An 18,490-nucleotide genomic window follows, 5' to 3' on the forward strand; every position below is an offset into this window, starting at 1 on the left:
AGATTCCAGCCTGGGTTTCTTGTACCCCACAAGTGCCCCATCCATCAGGCTTTTATCTTAGCTTTACACTAAAAGATCTTTACAATTCTGGTTTTATTTCACTCGCAAAAAAAAAAAACGGGATATTATTTGAAATCCTGAAGTTTTTTTAGAATAGACAAATAATTTATTGGTGACTTTTAGTTTTTTAAATCAATTCTTGTGTGTATGGAGAACGAACCAGGAGATTATCAAAGAATGTGAATCAGGAGAACTAATGCTTGAGAAGTTACATTGTAGAAATGACCAACATCCTTGAACTGTAGCAGTGACCAGCTTTCAGCCATTGCTCATCTCAGTGCAATAAATCCTGGTGGAAGCTGAAAAGTGAAAGTGCTGCACAAAATAGAACCAGAGATAACTGTAAGGCAAAAGATGTCACTGAGAAATCATCAGGTACCAAAAAATAACTTAATTTCTACAGATGCTGTTTAAGGGGACCATTGACTACAAATTGCATGAAAGTGCTTAGATGGCTTTCTACTATGAGACAATGGCAAAGAAGCGAGGGATAAGCTTCTACACGACGTAATGTCATTAGAGCAGGAAACAGTTCACATGAAGTGAAGGTTTGGATCAATGGGTATTGTTCTTATTTAAAAAAACCAAAATATAGACATAGTGATAAAACAAGATATTATCTGTTTGCTTCATAGCCTTTGTAGGAAAGAATTTTGATACATTCAGGAAAAAAATATTTGACTCTTCAGAGGAAGTCATTATCCTTTTGACTGATTAATCAGCATTTATTAATGAATCAGTTCCCAAATGGATCATTCAGAGCTATTTTAATCTAATACGCTACAAAAATTTAGATTGAGAGATTTCTGAATGGTTTGAGTCTTTCATTTTCCCCTAAACAATTTAGTCTTGGTATCTTTTTGGACAAGCTTGATACTGTGATTAATTAAACTTCAAATATTGTGAAATGACTGAAGAATATTATATGAAACTCAGTAAAAGGTATTAGGTCTGAAAGATTTTGATAAATTGCTGCTAAAACATTCCATCTGTATACCGAATTTATATTCTTGAATAGCCTGATTACAATGATTTTTAATTCATATACAGTGCTAGTGGTGTTGTTTTGAATTTTCCCCTCAACTTAAATTTACCTAAAATACTGATTGTCTGATTGATATAAATTGTTTGTCTGCATTAACTTAGTACATGTATTCAAGCTCAATTTTTGGAATTATTTATATTATTAAGACAGTGTCCTCATCATTTTGAACAATATATCATAGCTGAACTGTGCAAATGAAATTACGTTGTAAACAGTTCCCTGCCTGCTGTTACACAAATATGCTCTAGATTGCAAAAATGCAGTCTTGCTAGTGCACTACAAAAAAGAAAAGAAAGGGACAGTGAAGATGGGATCCAGCAGTTTGATTATTTTTTTAGAGGAAGAAAGAGCTGAGGAGGAGTTTACTATTTTTTAACAGCAGCGTCTACCCCTTTTACTTTTTTTTTCATCTTCAAGCCTGTTTCTCAAAATTCTGGTGACAAATAAATGTCATCATATACTATATCAATATTGTCCTTAACCCAGGTCCTTCAGTCATGATGAAGAGCAGCCAAACAAGCCATGCAGGTGGTCTCATGTCCACTAGCATGCATGGTGTAGATCCTGTTGCAAACTACCACCTGACCTCAGCGCAGGTTTATTTATCAAAGGAACTTCTGGTTCTTTCCAGAGCAAACTTTGATATGAATTGGAATTGTAATTAATTTGACAAACAGAAGACTAGGACATCCACCCTCCTTCCAAGGTCCAAACAAGAAGTGAGCCAGTCTGCCACTACAGAAATACCTGTATGAATTATAAAGAATGGTATTTGTACTTGAATACTGAAAGTTGGTGTGGACTGGTAGAAGAGCTGGAATTTCAGCTGACTTAGAACTGCTTTTGGTTGCAGATATTTTTTAGTAACTGTGACTGAAATTCAAGGCAGGTGTCTGTTAAAATATATAAACACAAAACTCTCTTTTAATTTGTTGTAGTTTTGATTATAGCATTATATTTTGCAGTGATTATCCCGTTTGCTACCAGTTGATGACTTATAACACAATTATATATTGCAAAAAGAAAATTAAGTCATTTTACAATCCACTATCCAATAATGAGATAGCAGAAAAGGAAACATTAAAAATCTAATAAACAAGCGCTAAAGATGCAAAACATTAGAAAACAAAACAGAGTTAATACATTAAATATACAGCACACCATAACAGATCCAAGCAATAAAAAGCATTGGAAAAGAGGAAATTCTTTCTTATAAGTCAGCAAAATTGAAAAACGTTATTTTAAACTTGATACCAAGGCAAGGGTTTGCAAAGCAGGCCCCCATTCAACCTTTTCACAAACCTAGAGAAGTTTCTAACATTTAAAATGCTTCACAGCAAATGAGGTGTATCTTCCCTTTTCAACATAATGAAGGTAATAATGATTAAAGTAATGAGACCTTCTTATGGCATCTCTAGTTATGTATAGCTGAAGAAGAGAGGACAGAAGTTCAGCATAAGGAATAGAATGGATAGAACAAGGAGTCTTGTGTGAATAAGACCCTACTGTACAAAAATCCTGTACAATGGTTTGTCCAACATTTCAGAAATACCCTTTCTGAAATAAGGTAAATAAACATACTGGTAATATTTTGCTATCAGTCTAATCTTCCCTTGAGCCAGTATAATGCTTTGTATATCACTCCACTAAAAATGTCATTTTAATTCTCCAGCTGCTTAATTAGAATAAGCTGTAAAAAAAAGAAAAAGATTATGCTGCACTTGAAAAAAAAAAATTGTGAATTTGGCTTTAAAGTAATTTTGCTTGCTGAAATTGTGCTATTAAGCAAACAATGTTTATACGTTGATTTTTTTTTAAAGGAACAAAAAGTGCCATGCTTAATAATATGTAATTTATTTTAGCTATTGTATACAGGGGAAAATGATACACAATGAGCTGTGACCCCTTTAAAAGTACTCAGTGCAATGTGATGCAATGTCAAGATAGCATGACCAATCTCAGAGAACTGACTTTCAAGAACACAGAATGTTTGTAGTTCAAAGCAGCCCCTACAGTAACAACACTAAATATTTTTAATATTTCATTCTTTACTATTTTTGCAGAAAACTTCATACACATATTGTCTTACCTAGTCTAAAGGCCAGCCTTAACTCTGCTGCTATGAAATGAAAGTTCTTCATAATTTCTTAATATTGCAAGTAATATCGCAGGTGAAAAATACTACTTGTATGTAAGATCTGACAATTAAATACATAACTGCATCTGGAAAGGTGGATGGCTTTGTAACATTCAGCAGTCTGTCCAAGTTCCAGGCACAAACACATTGAAAAGACTCTGTAAAAATGATGGAAAGCAAAAAGACAGTGTTTCATCAATACACTGTAAAGCTTTCTGAATCCCCTCTCCTCTTTTCCTCTCATCTCCTCTTCTCCCATTAATTTCATCTTTCAGGGGTTTAAAAAAGTCTAGCTTCAGGTTTATTCCAAAATAGCCAAAATTAGAGGTTTGGGGTTGAAATAATAAATATTACCTGCTTTGATTATTGCTAACTTGTCATAAAAAGCTTGATTCAGAGTTTTAGACACCTAATACCGTTTCCAGTATCTCAGACCAAAAATTGGAATCCCATTAATTAACAAGGATCTTAGGAATTAGTCACTGCAATGCTGAACTTATGTCCCCAATACACCATTAGCCATTGTCCTACAATGAGATTTCGCTGTACAACATCTCTCCTGTTCAGTGTTTCTGTGGAAACATCACTTTTTCCACACTTGCAAGGTACAGTTTCATCAGGACATTACTTCTGTGTTGATTAGAGCTACTCTGTTCCTCTGGGGTTAACAGTGCCAAGGACATATTTGGTGCTCAATAATTAATAACATTTCTGCATGGCAGTATGAGACTGGATTTGAAACATGGATTGATGACAGCTCTCCACCTCCAACACAGCAAATTACCTTTGCTTTGCATTGCATTAAAAAAAACAAAGATATCCTGACATATCTTTTAGTTAGTTAAACTTTATATTGAAAAAGGAGAGAGAAAAAAAAATCTTATGTCTAAGAGTAAAAGCCAGTTTCTAATTGCTGGGATTTTTTTTTTCAGAGGACAGATTATCTGAAACAACAACTTTTTACTGTTGCGAGCACTTGTCTTTTGGGTAGTCTTTCTCAACCGGTGTAGGGTGGACATTTTAACAGGATCTGTGTAGTACAGAAACAGGGTCTATGGCACATCTTCTATGTCTGGCCTGCCAACATCCTCCAGATAAGGGATATATTACCATATGGAACAGACTGCTGGTCAAGGCATCCAAGACCCTCTGCATGGAAACCAGGAGAGAGCAGGGGCAGGAGGGGCTATGAGCACACCTGGGTCTCACCCTAGCATGAAGTCAGGACCACCAGAATACCAGCACCTGGTTCTAAAGTGTAGGCATAGTCTAATAAATTCCATATCTAAAGACTATCAGCTCTTGTTGGTACAGGGGCCCACACCTTCACTGGGGGGAAAAACAAAAAAAAAGTAGAGATCTACACATTAAAACTGGTTTTTACAGCATTGTAGTGCATGACTATTGGTCTCATTCATGATGATGATTCCTATATTCCCCTTTATTTCCCATAGCATCCATTAATTTTGGTCTACAATAGGAATTTTGTTGGCAGGCGAAGGCGGCAAGGAAAAGGTCTGACAGTCCTTCAAATCTGAGCAGTCGAGTACACTAAAAGGCAAAGCAGTATAGATATGGTTTCTCTCAGCCCAGGAGTAAATTTCTTTCTCTCTACTGATCCCCGCTGGAGAGTGCAGAGCACTGCTGTGTAAGATACAGTGATATGACAAAGTTTTTGTCAAATGGACAAGCACCGCAGTGATTGAATTACTGGGAATTGCTTCCCAAATTTCCTGTCACTGATCAACACTTATAAAACATATTAGTATGTATCATTAAGTATTTTTTCTTAAGACAACTCACCTCTGTGCAAAAAAAATAAACAGCCTACAATGACACACCCAAAGATCCCAAAGAAACACTAAAACTGACCCAAAATCTTTTAAGTCCTTCAACAGAATTTAGTAACTGCCTTTCTGCACAGAAGCAGTCTTCTCTTTCTTTTCTAATCAATACATAGTCCTGGAACTGACAATGAGAAATCTATTCTTGCAAATACTGCTTGCACTGTAGTGCTTTATGCCTCCTCCATACACCATCTGAAATACCAAATTAATTTTCACATTAACATTTTTTATGACAATGGCAAAGAAATGTTTGAGGGTTTTTTTCTCCTCAGATTAAATCTTTTAAAGCAATCCTTTGTTTTAACAACCAGGAAGGGGACATTTTTCTAATGCAAAACATTCTGAGGCAAAATTATGTCCTTTATGTGCTCTGAAAGCTGAAAACCCTTTTTACACAGAACATCTGTCGTGCGTTTCCAGAATGGTCACCCAAAGAACTTCGCAACTTCCATGCACTGCTTAGATGCACTTTCCACGCTAGGAGGATTGATTAGCATTTGAACACTGTTTTCATAATTACATAGATATTTAGCTTGGAATGAATAGCAGTGGAGCAGTTGCTGTGGTTCAAGACTTTGAGGCATTCTGTGACAACATACTATTTCTGATGATGTAATTTGCTCTTGAGTGGATGGAAAAACTTGAGAGATTCATAGCAGTCTCTCCACTGACTTTCACAGCAGTGCAATTTATCCTAATGACTGGGGAATTAGCAGTTTGGGGGGTTTCTTTATCTGGGTCATATGCATCCTAACCAGGGGTTCTTCAGCATGGAGTCACCAAGGACACTCACCTCTTGTTTCCTTCTGTTGGCTACTTTTTAATATTCAGCTCATTGTGAGCGTTTAGAGTCTCCAAATTCCTTCGCTTAGTCTTGACTTTTTCTCGTTCTGTCTTGTTGAGCACAGAATATGCCATTTGGTTATCGGGTCTAGATGTAACTGTGTTTCCTTCCTGCTCTTCCTAAACTCTACTTTCTTTGATGTCTAACACCTCCATCCCAACTTTATTTCCTTTTCTTTCCAGTGAAGCTCGTACACATTCTTTTCCCTTCGCTCTTTCTCTCTGGCTACCCCAACTGAATTTGTCTGATCGAGATTGACTTCATTTGTATTTTTCAGTGAATTTATCTGCTCCCTAAGCCCCTCCACTTTTTCCTCTACTCTAGGGATCGACTTCCTTTTAATATGTATGTGTCCTGCGCAAGCTTCATGCCTATCTGGGAGCACTGCATATACCACACTCTGGATTGCCTTAAAACCTTAGTAGCCGGTCCACAAAGCTCCTGTTGTTTCTGCTTTCAGTAAGGTTATCATTTGTAAATGAAAGGACTTCTCTGCAGAGACCACACCTCATTTTACAGTCTTTGGTTCACTCTCAGATTCATTAAGCTTCTTTCTCAGTTATTTATGCAATATACACTGCCTCTGAGTATCTACTACAACTTCATCCAAAGTTTAGCCTCACTTTGTGTGTACTCAGGTTATTTCTCTTTTACAGGGTTGTTCTCTTCAAGGTACCTTTTGCTATCTAGATCAGGTTAATGGACAAGTAATAAGTAAGTCTTTTATTCTGTAACGTTAGCAGTGTTAAAATGTACAAGCTTCCCCACAGAAGTGTGTTGAACACCCACAAAGCAGCTCATAACATGTGGGAATGGGATATCACAAACTCTTTGAGAAGACATCTGCAGGCATTTTGCCCAAATTTTATTAAGGCATTTAAATAGGTATTTCAACACCCAGCACAAGAATTTGTATAATTAGGGTGAAATTCCCCACTGGGAAGAGAGCCAGCATAAGAACTCTTCAATGCTCACATCCCAATTAAGTGCTCAGAGAGTCGATGACCAGGTCTTATCCTGGTACCCCATCCAAGGATTAATTAGATCCTCAAGTATTAAACTATTTATCCAAGTTAATTTTTCATCAAAGTGCAAGGTATGGTATTTAAAACAGTTGTAGTACTGGACTGGGCTCTTAAGATTGGGGTTGATTTCACTTGGCTTTATGTTTACACCTAAGCAAGTCATCTAGCCTCCTTTCATTGCTAATGGAGAGAGGAAGGCCCATTCACAACATGAACAGTGAGCCCACTCAAATTTTATCCAAGTAATCAACTGCACTGGTGCTTGCTTTGACAAGCAGAAGAGCAAGTCAAGTGTTACAGAGATGGAGGATCAGAGAAAAAGATTAAGTTAGGATTGAGAACAAAGCCACTGGATGATTTCTCAGTGATCCTTAATTTAAGTGTTGTTTCCCTTAAACTGTTTAGCTAAGCATTTTGGTCTAACTCCAAAAAATATTAAAGACAAAAGGTTAGCATGTTATTTATTCTGTAGAATTTTTGAACGCCTCCTACATGTATAAGAAAAGAAAATGGCTAGCACCACTCCTGCATAGTCCTGGGTTTTATGCAGTTATTCCCACTGCTCCCACAGCTGCTTTGCACTATACCTCACCACTGCCACAGTAGCATTCACGTGCATGGCCCTTTGCACAACAGCTGTCACAGAAAGCTGAGCACACAATCACTTCTTTCTGTTTGCTCCTGTTGTTGTCGTGATTTATTAGGTACAAAGGCAGGAGACTGGCCCCGCACAAGTCGGAAATAGAGTGTTTCACCCCAAAAGGGAGTATGGGGAATGGTGGGAGAGCTACAATGACCAGGTAAGCAAAAAGCAAGTGGCCTTAGGGCAGTGTGATATGTCTGTGAACAAGAGGAGCAGCCCTGGGACAATGCCAGGCCAGATCCTCTGTCTGTAATTCCTGTGCATCCCATATAGTATGTTTAAAAAAGAAAAAGAAAAAAGAAAACAAGTGGCCACTGCTGATTTCTATGTTCCGTCTGACTGCCAAAAAAACCCTGCACCGTGTTCATTCGAGTGTTCCAAACCACGTGTCCTGTGTGATGTTGTCGTAACATGGTACTTTGGGGAGGAGAAAGCTTACACCTGACTCATTAAGCCAGTAGAACAGAGGAAGAGAGATAGCATTCAATCTTGGAGTATCGAGGTCCAGAATTCCTCTGGAATGGTGGTCCTGCTATGCGTTAGGGGTTACATTAGGCCTAATCAAAAGAGCTTTTAAAAAGAGCAGAGAAAAACTGATTGATGAAAACATTTTCAATATGAAAATGTTGGTTCCTCTCAATCAAAATATCTTGTGGGAAAGTGCTGAGTTTTACAATGGTTTTAAGGAAAGGTTTCAAACTCATTTTAAATAGACTTCAGAACATCTTTTTAATAAATTTCTCCATTTAATTTATATATTTATTTTCTATTTTGTTTTGGCCATTATATATTGCATGACATTATACACCAATGTTACAATTGTATTGAATATCAAATACTATATTTTTTCTGTGTTACTGGGATCAAAACTTTCAATATGGCCATTTTGATGTTTTTGCATTGAAATATTTCAAACTATTTAATTCTGTGAAATACCTGGAGATTTCAGCTATTCATCTCATTTTGAGTCCAGTCAGATTTCTAAATGTTGAACTCTCCCATAGGACAGAAAATCCATTTCTCTAGACGTCTCCATTAATAAATGAATAAGCTGCATGTGTCACAGATGGTTATAAATCTTTCATGAAACAATACTCTTAATAAGCATGGTTTCATTGTGTTACACTCTACTACAAGTTAGAAGCATTTTGTTTACCATTTATTAAAAGATCTACTCATTCCTTATCGACCCCTGTAAGGTGTTGATAAATGTAAGCTTAGAGCACAGTATGATCAAATTATACCTTTACTTTTCCCAAGCGTTACATCACAGGTGAATTTTATCATCGCAGGAGGGTGTGCAGTGAAACACTTGCACAGTGTTATGTTCCCCTTGGGTACAACAATATTCACTCATGCACATAAGGCTATTAACCATAATGCCACATAGCACACACCTGGGGGACACCTGCTGTTTAAGTAACATCAGGAATATTCACTGCTGAGTGTTGTACAAAACATATACACACCTGTTATTTTTTGTCAGCTAGGATTCCGTTTCTTGTCTGTGTGGTGTTCGGATTTTTTTTTCCTACATTGTATTGCCTTCAGTGACATTTATTCTTCATTTAAAAGCTATCTGGAGTCACTGTATAAGAGAATTTTGAAGAGAAGAAAAGTACATGTAAATGTCAAACAACTGTATTTTGTTGTACAGTATTCAGCTCTGTTTTGCCTGGCCATATATATACACTTGAAAAACTTCTTTTTTTATATCTTCACAGTGAAGAATCTGTTTGCATTCCAGACTGTAATCGATCTGAGTCAAGTAGAGAGGAGAAAAAGGTTCCTGTAAAAGAGGATGCCCTAACAGTCAAAAAAACTGGAAACTGTGTCAGTCTGTTAGTTCCACAGGAAGACTGTCAGCTGCAAGACCTACTCAAACAGTTAAGAACACCTGCTGCTTAACAGAGAGTGCAATTGCATTTGATGGCTGTGTTTTGTTGTCTCCAGCCACAGTGTCCTGGCCAGTGGTCCTTGTCAAATTTCATGAGATAAGTAGAGTTGCCACTGAATAGCCTGGGAACCTTCCAGAGGGAACATAGATGTTGCAGAAAGGAAAGTAGGTGCCATTCTCCCGTCTCAGTAAGTATCAGACCAGTGCTAGAAGTCACTGGGATGAAGTGCAGATGGAAAAAGACAGATGCAGGGGTCTGACTGTTTATGAATAATGAAAAAAATCTCATCATCTCATGGGACGAAGAGGTCCCATGATACTGACCAAATCCCACTTATATCCTTTCAGTCTAAAAAATGCTGTGCAATTTCATACTGGGCAGTATTGTTCAACTCATGTTCTCAAATCCCTCATGCAATATGATTTCTGTGTTCCAAACCTAGTGTGGATATTTTTCACATCAGGGGCTAACTGTGTCTGTATATTAGTCTTATAAATGGCTTGGGATTTTTCAAGATGAAAAGTGACACAAAAATAGCAGAAATGGGTACACTATGTGATGTTTTGTAAGGCTATTTCTGATTAAGAGAAGTTACTACATCCTGCATCACCTGTGAGCATCATTCACATATCTGATGAAATCAGTTACGGAATGGGATGTTTTATGAGGCTTTCACAAAGCAGGCATCACAACACCATTTTTTTTTTGCATTTCTTGTATCATAATTGCATTTCTGATTTGATTAAATGCAACGAATAAGAAACTGCTTAATAATTCACAAGAGTAATTTTTCTGCTGATAAGTCCCATGTGTATAAATACTTCCGTAACTATTTATCAGGCATGCCAAACAACTCAAATTCCCCCAATTGTATGCTCTTTGTAGAGGTTAGAATTCAAATCAACCCTTGACTCTGGAGATACAACTGGGAGAGTTAAATCTTTCTTTTTTTTTTTTTTTCCCTGTGCACTGCTTGTGCTTCTAATTTCAGGGTCAGGTAAGCTGATGGTTCCTATTTTTCCGAGTTTCCATTTCATACCTTTAGCAAATTATCAACAAAAAAAATGAAAAAACATGTTGACTAAGCAATGTTGGAATCATCTTAAAGCTTTGTTCATTAGGACACAGAACTCACAGTTCAAGAGGTGGCATTGCCCTCTCTCCACCCCATGAACAGATGCTCTAGTGTAGCAGAGATGTGCTCACAGATGTTTGAAGTGACATTTTTTGGATGAGAAGTGAAACCCAGCACACGCTGCCTTAATTAACAACTGCAACAAGGTCACAGTAATAGAGGAAAGAAGTTACATCTTGTATCAAAATAATTTTTGTATTTTGGGTCATGATAATAGGCATCTTAGAAATGTTTTGTTCAGATACCAGACACTTCATTTCCCTGCTGAAGCAGCTGCCAGAATTAGCATCGCTGGTTGCTGCTCTGGGAGGTCATTGGCAAAATTTCTGTCCATCAGCTCTCTCTCACTTTGTAGTTTCTTTCTTCCTTATACATTAAAGTCATTCATATGAATGTCAGCTGTGATTTTCATGAGGAAAGGAGGTATCAACAGATTACAGTTTGTGGAGCAATATAAAGAAATGCCTTTGCTGTTGTTAACAGAATACAACTCTGTTTGCAAAATAATTGGAAAATATGTTGTTTACTTCTAGAACTCAGGGCAGGAAAAAATGAATCTTTGCCCTGTATCTTTCCTCTTTTGTGTTTCATTGTTATTTATTGCCATGAATAAGAAACATGGGAATAATTTAAGGTAAATGACTTGAGTGATATATCACTAGCAGGCTATTTGTGCATGGCAGAACTGGCTTTCATCCAGGGAAACAATCATAGAGGCATGTAGATGTTTCCTTAAAAGCCATTTAAAATGAGAGGAATAGCAACAACATAAACCATTACAGTGGTAAAACTGACTTAGTTTAAAAATATTAATGTTCTGCGTCCAGTTTTAGCCAGTCATCCAGGCTGTCCTACAATCCCAGGAGAAGCTAGGACTTCTTCATACAGGTATACTGGAGTTCACCACTTCAACCACTTATTTCATTTCAGTGTTTTTAGCATGTTGCAAGGCACTTGCATTCTCCCAAGGATGAAGAATGTGGGTCACTACAAGCAACATGTATGTTGATCTGAGATTGGTTCAAGTGACAAGACTAGAGAAACAAAATACACATGCGCCCGTGTTTGCGTGCAGCACAGGCACACACACAGACCACCCCTTATGAAGAGTCAGTTTTTAATTAAATCTACACATAGCACACAAATCCTTTTCAGGCAGAGTAATTATATCATTAAGTCTTTAATAAGGTTTCAGCAGAGGACTCTAAAAGGACAACAGCTTCTTACTATTTATTTTGAATAACAAGAGTTCTTCTTGGCAGAAAGTTGCATGGACTAAGTTAAGTACAGAAGTTTATCCTGCTTACCATTGCTAGCTGCTTCTGTGGATAAAACAGAAGGAATTCTCCCGTAAAGACAGGAGAAGTCTGTCCTTAAGAAACAGTCTTGGTCTGCACAGTGTTGGAGTAACAACTTAACTACATGAGCTTCTTAAAAAACGAGACATTGCTTCAAGTTTGAATGCAACACACTACTTCAGCCATTGAAACATCTAAGCATAACTGCTGCCAATTTTATCTCAATAAAATTTAGACCAGTGCTCTGAAATATGAACTTTCATGCATGGACTTATAAGTTAAAGAATTTGAAATCATTCCTTATATTCACGAGGACAGGTTGCAAACAGATCATACAGTTCTCCATTAAGTTATTGTCCAGTATCTGTTTTCAGTTGTATCATTTCAAATCTGGAATCAGATACTGATACTGGTACATGATAGAGAACAAAAAATCCCTTAAATTTTTGTATTGATCTCTATTGATTCCCCTCGTACTCCAGTTTCCACGGGTGAATAGTAGCTATGCATTCTAAGCTTTCTTAGAAATTAATAAATTCCAACATTTTAAACTGATTTTCCTATTTCATTTAAAGATATTAACAAGAAAATAAGTGACTTATTTTCAAATTATATATGCTTTCAGTAACCATCCCAATACTAGTCCCTAGGCACTCATCATCAGAATTAATTTTATCAACTTCAGGTAATTAATAAGAATGGCACTCTTGCTAAAATATGAGTGTTTTCAGCGGCTGTGACTATCAATTCCTCTTCTTGTTTTTCATTTCTTCTGCATTTTGAAGGACCTCACAGAACACATTTACTTTAATCGCACCTGGCTAAAGAAACCCAGGTGACAGAGCTATGCACCATCTCATAGATAATCATACCACAGAGCGGGAAATGCTGAAACAAAACTTCTGCTACCTCAACCAAAACAAAGGACAAAATGATCTATTCTAGACAGTAAAAAAAATGTGTACAGGGAGGGGAACATTTTTCTTAACACCTAAGTGGATAAAAAGCAGTTAATATCGCTTATGAATACAGAACAAAGCTCTAAAGACAAAACTTAAGTGACTCTAAAAAGACTGAGTAAAGGAAGAAAATGAGAAACTGCAAATTGCTATTCTGTCAGCAAGTGGACAACTGTAGAGGAAATACTTGAAATATCAGAGACTTCAAAATCTGTCTCATTTATACCACTTTCATTTCTTGTACATATTTTATCATGGCAAGTCTAGCAGGCTGGGAAAAAGCCTAGCTATCAAAATCGAAGAAGTTTTTTAGTAAAGAGACTGAAGAAACAATTAGTATGACTGGTACTGAGGAAATCCCTCTCGTACAGAAAATTGAACATAACTAACCTATAGTGAAAGAAAACAAAAAATGTGCCATGCAAAAGGTTTTGTTTTATCAAAAAAAAAAAAACCAAACAGTATTTTGCTAAAATTTTGGTTTGGAAATTATGTCATTGATTGTTTGGACTTTGCTCTTCTCCAGATATGACCTGTACTCTGCTCTGCTCTACTTAGTGCTATCACCCAGCAGGAAAGCAGAGTGGGATAGAAAAATATGTATTCAGCCAAACTTAGCAGTGGAATTTCTTTGGGAGCTGGAAAGTGTAATTCTGGTGTTCGCATGTGAGGGAGCCAAAATCTGTTTGCAAGAAAACTCTAAAATTTTACTGACCTAATGTTTCCCATCATCAAAGAGTCATGGCAGACCTGGGCATAATACATGTAAACAATTTCATTAGTAGACTTCATAGTCTACATCTCTGATCTATCTTTATTTCTCTGGTTTTAATTGTGTGCATTGTGGTGGTTTCCAGTTAACGTGACAGAGTAACGATATGCAGGTAGAGCGGAATCATAAAGTACTATCACTGGAATTTAACCATAACTCAGCTTCATACCAATATATGAAAACAAGTGGTGCTCCTTTCACAGAGGTGACAAATGATTGCACACCTCAGTCTAGTGTTGCCTTTGTAGTAAGTAGGTGCAGCATGATAAAGTGGATGATACATTTCTGAGATAATAATTCCAATTATTGCTGGGCAAACTACTAGGATTTTAACTATAGGGTTCATTCCTTACCAAAAAATTGCTGCTTGCTTCCTATTCAGTTTTTTACGTCACGGAATTTGCAATGAATAATGGTCAAGTCTTTCAGGCTTTTGCACAAAATTTACATCAAACAGCCACTGTGTCTCCTTTAGAACCCTAGGATCTCCATGAGAGTCACACATACAGCTTGATTAGTCCTGGGCACAGCACAAAGGCAGTAAACGGGTATATCAGTCAAGACTGACTCAAAATTAAACTGGAATTCAGGGGGAGCTGGTAACCGCTGCTCCATTGAAGATTTAAGTGTCAGCTGCCCTTGCCTTGGGACATATCCCCATATTTCATCCTTTTCCTTTCCCCAGGCTCCTCAACTTCATATCCCTCCTTAATAATTGTCTTTGGAACAGTGACCAGGGAGGGAGTGATATGTTCCTTTCACAACCTCTTACAATCTGACCTTCAGTCAACTGAATGTGCCTATGTGCATTTAGTGCTCATGTACACACTTAAAGCCATAGGGTTTGAACATCTGTACTAAGTCAGTGCCTGCAGTCAGGAGGGGTGCTAGAATATACCTCTTTCTTCAGGCAAACATTTCTATTTGCATTGGCTAATCCTTCATGTTAATGGCATTTATTTCACCTCTGTGGCAGGCAGGTCTTTCACAGACCCCTCTGAGATCTGAACTCAGCAAGAGTTAAGAGACTTCACCAGGTAGGACACCCAGGACTGGAACTAGGCCCTCACTTTCTGCCAGATCAAGGTCAAGAGTGCCAGGGCACCCAGCCGCCTGATCCAGTTCAAACAGATCATCTCCCAGTCTAGCCTCTCCTAAACCCACTGGTTTACGTTGTGTTCGTCTGCTGGATTCTCTCATGCTGCCTTTGAAGGGGAAACCTGTTGGCATATGTTGTGTTACATGATCCATTGTAATTCCATGTAATGTAATTGTGGATGTCAAGCCACAAGAAGATTTTGTTTACACTTAGCATGCAACTTTTTTTTTAGATGACTGGAAGAGCTATTAAACTGATAGTGTATGGCAAGCATCCACATGAAGGCTGGTATAAAGTCATCTGTGTTTAGCAAACTATGTGTCTTGCAAACTGTTACACTGCAGGCTAACGTGTGAATATATCTATTTCAGGCTTAAAAAGCAAGCAAACAAACAAACAACAAATTTGTGATACACTGTCAGGGTCTCAAATGTGGTTGTCTTCCCAAAAATCCTAAATGGCTGTAGCAAATATTTTGGAAACCAAAGTGAATTGTTTAAAGTTCTGTTGCATTTTATATATAAATCATGCTTATTTGTATGTGAAGACTATGTTTTTCCTGTTGACTTCAGTTCAGAGTCATTATCTGTTTCAGCTAAGAAATATTTCTAATGGTCTTTCTTAACCCCAACAACTACAGGTTAATGTATAGATAAACACTAGCTCATCAGCCTAAGGAAGATGTAAAAGGAAAGGAGTGGTTTCATACTATGTGTCTCTAAGTGCCGCAGCTGGCTTTTCTTAGGTAGCAAGAGGAGAAAAATAAGCAACTTTGATAAAGAGCAAGGCATGATGGGATCTGAAGATAAATTACCCTAAGAGGACTCGTTTTGAAGGAGAGTGAAGCAAAGTGTTTATTGCTTCCAAACTCAGGTCACCATGAGGAACTGCTTGTACAGCTTGTACATTATTTCTCTCCTACTGGGAATATAGTTTTATTTTCTGAGATGACCTGCAATTAAAAAAATTAATTTCTTTAAGCTAGTGGTGGCTAACTTATGAAGCACCTTGATGAAGAACATGTCACCCATTAGAAGCGTCTCTCCACCCACAACCAGCATAGCCCCTTTCTGAGTATTGCTCCAGTACTTCCAAGTACTGGGATATAAACAGATTTTTTCCCAGCCATACCAGATTACGCTTCTCCATCGCCCAATCTACACTCCCTGCCCCATACCTGGAATCCATGACCAGCACCCTACACCAGGCTCCTTACCACTGAATGCTTCCGGGCCAGCCTACATACCTGGCCCCTGCAACCCAGCCAGTCCAGGTCTCTCACCTACTCCCTTCAAGCATTTACTTCTTCCTCACCCCTCCATGCATCCCTCAGTCCCACAGCCCTCCTTCCTGACAACAATCCAACAGAAGGGAAACCATGAAGCTGCTCCCTCACCCAAGATGGACACTGCCTACATCCAAAGGGCAGCAACAGAGGTGTCAGCAGTGGCCATGAGCTAGCACAGAGTAGGTCATAGCTGGATGCACAAATGGCCTGTGAAATGAGCTGGCACACTCTGCTTGTTTTTCTAGAACATATAGGTATAAATGATAGATATAGGTATATGACAATAGATAGAAATAGATGTAGATATAGATGATAAAGATATAGATTAAAAAACAGTCAGCTTTATGATGAATATAAACTCTGGGACACCACATACCCATGGTATAGGTACAGTGACTGCATTTTTAACTTTGATGCAAGTTACCATCTTATCTCATTTCTGTTTACAGCTCTAATGGGAAATCAGTTTCCTGGGCCCAGAACGAGAAAAGCAGCAGAGGAGCACACCTCTGGCAGCGGTTGTCGGTCCACATCAACAAAAAAGAGAACCCCAATCAAACTGCAGTGATCAAGCCTTTTTCTAAAAGCACAGATAGTAGCCGACACAGTAGCAGCGCTACGTTTCCTGAGGCCAGTGCCAAAACGCTTTATGATGTTTCAGAAGCAGAAGAGCAATACCCAGCTCCGTATCGACCACAGACTCCCTCGCCTATCAGTACCCTGAGCCACAGAACTGCCTCCGCTAGCCGAACAGAAGATGATGCCCCTACCTTCCAGTCAGAGCCTCCTCAGCGAAGTAGCTCCTCTCAAGGCTCCCTCATGGAGCAGATCAGTAGTGTGGTTACTCGCTTTACAGCCAATATCAGCGAGCTGAACTCTATGATGCTTTCAACAGCCACTCCAGGGACAATGGTGGCCACTCCTCTCTGCTCTTCTTACCTGATTCCACGGGAAATCCAGCTCCCTACGACAATGACCACATTTGCAGAGATCCAACCGCTTCCTGCCATTGAAGTTAATGGTGCTTCACAGGCAGCTAGGAAACCTTCAAATGGCAGCGTCAAAGAAGGCACTTCAGAGACACCATCAGCCAAGCAAGACCTTGAGGAGTTGGTAGCTTTAACTCCTCCTTCTCCTTTTAGAGACTCCATCGATTCTGGAAGTGCATCTCCCAGCTCTCCGGTTTCCGAATCAGCTCTCTGTATCCCGTCCTCTCCAAAGTATGACACGCTCCTCATCAGAGATTATACTCAAAGCTCTTCTTCGTTGTGAATGTAGTTTGAGACAACGTTGGATCTCAATGACTACAAGCAAGTAGTGAGGGAACAGCCAAGCCTTCAAGATCTCCAGTGTTTACGCAGATAGAGTGAGAGGCGTTGGGTCATCTTGTGAGAAACAGAGAGGAAGAAGAGGAATTTCTTGATAAGTGGAAACATCAGATTAATTATGCTGTTTTAAAGACAAAACGACTCTTGGCAGATTATCGTGGCCTTAAAAAAACATGGGCTTTTCAGAAACACTGAATCTATTTTTGAGGGCTTATAAGGAGTCTGTTAAATCAGTTACATACCAAGTGCTTTGCTTTAGTATTACAATGAACTGTGTGTACAATATACGGGGTGGGGGGGAAACTAGATTGTAAACAACTGTACAATGGTTTGTTTGTTTACTCTGATTCCTTACCCAGAAGTGAACCTTGATCTTTTATCAAGCATAGAAGACCAAACATTGAATGTACATTTTCTAACAAACAGACTCAAATCTGGGACCAACCTGTCAAACTTTATTTCTTTTTTTTTTTTATGAAGATCTCAAAAAGCAGTAATGTATGATCAATAACTACCAAACTTTTTGCTGAAGCATATTGTGTCCGTGATACGTTACACGTGGATAACACTAAGCTGAGGCTTTGCAGTGAGTGACTGCAATATGGAGGGCTTTACAAGTGACTTCTCAACCTACGCATTTGTTTATGAAATCCTCTTCTATGAGTATCAAAAATTCGATTTGTTAACATTGGATTCACCTTCACAGCAACAAAACCTAAGGAAGATTTCCTGACTATTTCACCACGTTGCCAACTAATAATGAAGTAGCAAAAAATATTTTCTGGAGTACTGTTTTGTAATTCCCTTATCAGGGCAAGTTGTTGAGGTGAATATTCTCTTTCTAGCAGCACTACAAAGCTATATTATAGCTGCACTCCCTACTGAAGTCAACAAATTTTTATGGACGTTCTTATGCTAACATTACCAGTTAAAATACTTATTCAGGCTCCCATAGTCTTTGCTTGTAAGGAACAGGTAAACACCCTAAGGATTTTCTCCATACTTTGAATGACAGAATTCTAGGAGACCGATCTGAATTATGATGAATGTTAACTGTGAGTGCAAAGGTTGTCATAATCATAATTCATATATAGAGAAAAAAAAACCTGTGT

General features: G+C 38.2%; 1 protein-coding gene across 3 annotated transcripts in view; it reads left to right on the forward strand.

Annotated features, from left to right (window-relative positions):
• Positions 1-17,322, forward strand: part of GRM5 (glutamate metabotropic receptor 5) — a 290,842-nt gene extending 273,520 nt beyond the window's left edge. Inside the window, exons 8-10 of one of the 3 annotated variants that reach the window (XM_068423056.1) lie at positions 7,663-7,758; positions 9,326-9,487; positions 16,500-17,322. In XM_068423056.1, coding sequence (XP_068279157.1) covers positions 7,663-7,758; positions 9,326-9,487; positions 16,500-17,322 — 1,081 coding nt within the window. The remainder of the gene's footprint in view (positions 1-7,662; positions 7,759-9,325; positions 9,488-16,499) is intronic. The other 2 variants (XM_068423065.1, XM_068423073.1) reach the window with 2 other exon arrangements.
• Positions 17,323-18,490: the final 1,168 nt, after the last annotated feature.

Source organism: Nyctibius grandis, chromosome 2, assembly GCF_013368605.1.
Source record: "Nyctibius grandis isolate bNycGra1 chromosome 2, bNycGra1.pri, whole genome shotgun sequence".
Taxonomy (NCBI): domain Eukaryota; kingdom Metazoa; phylum Chordata; class Aves; order Nyctibiiformes; family Nyctibiidae; genus Nyctibius; species Nyctibius grandis.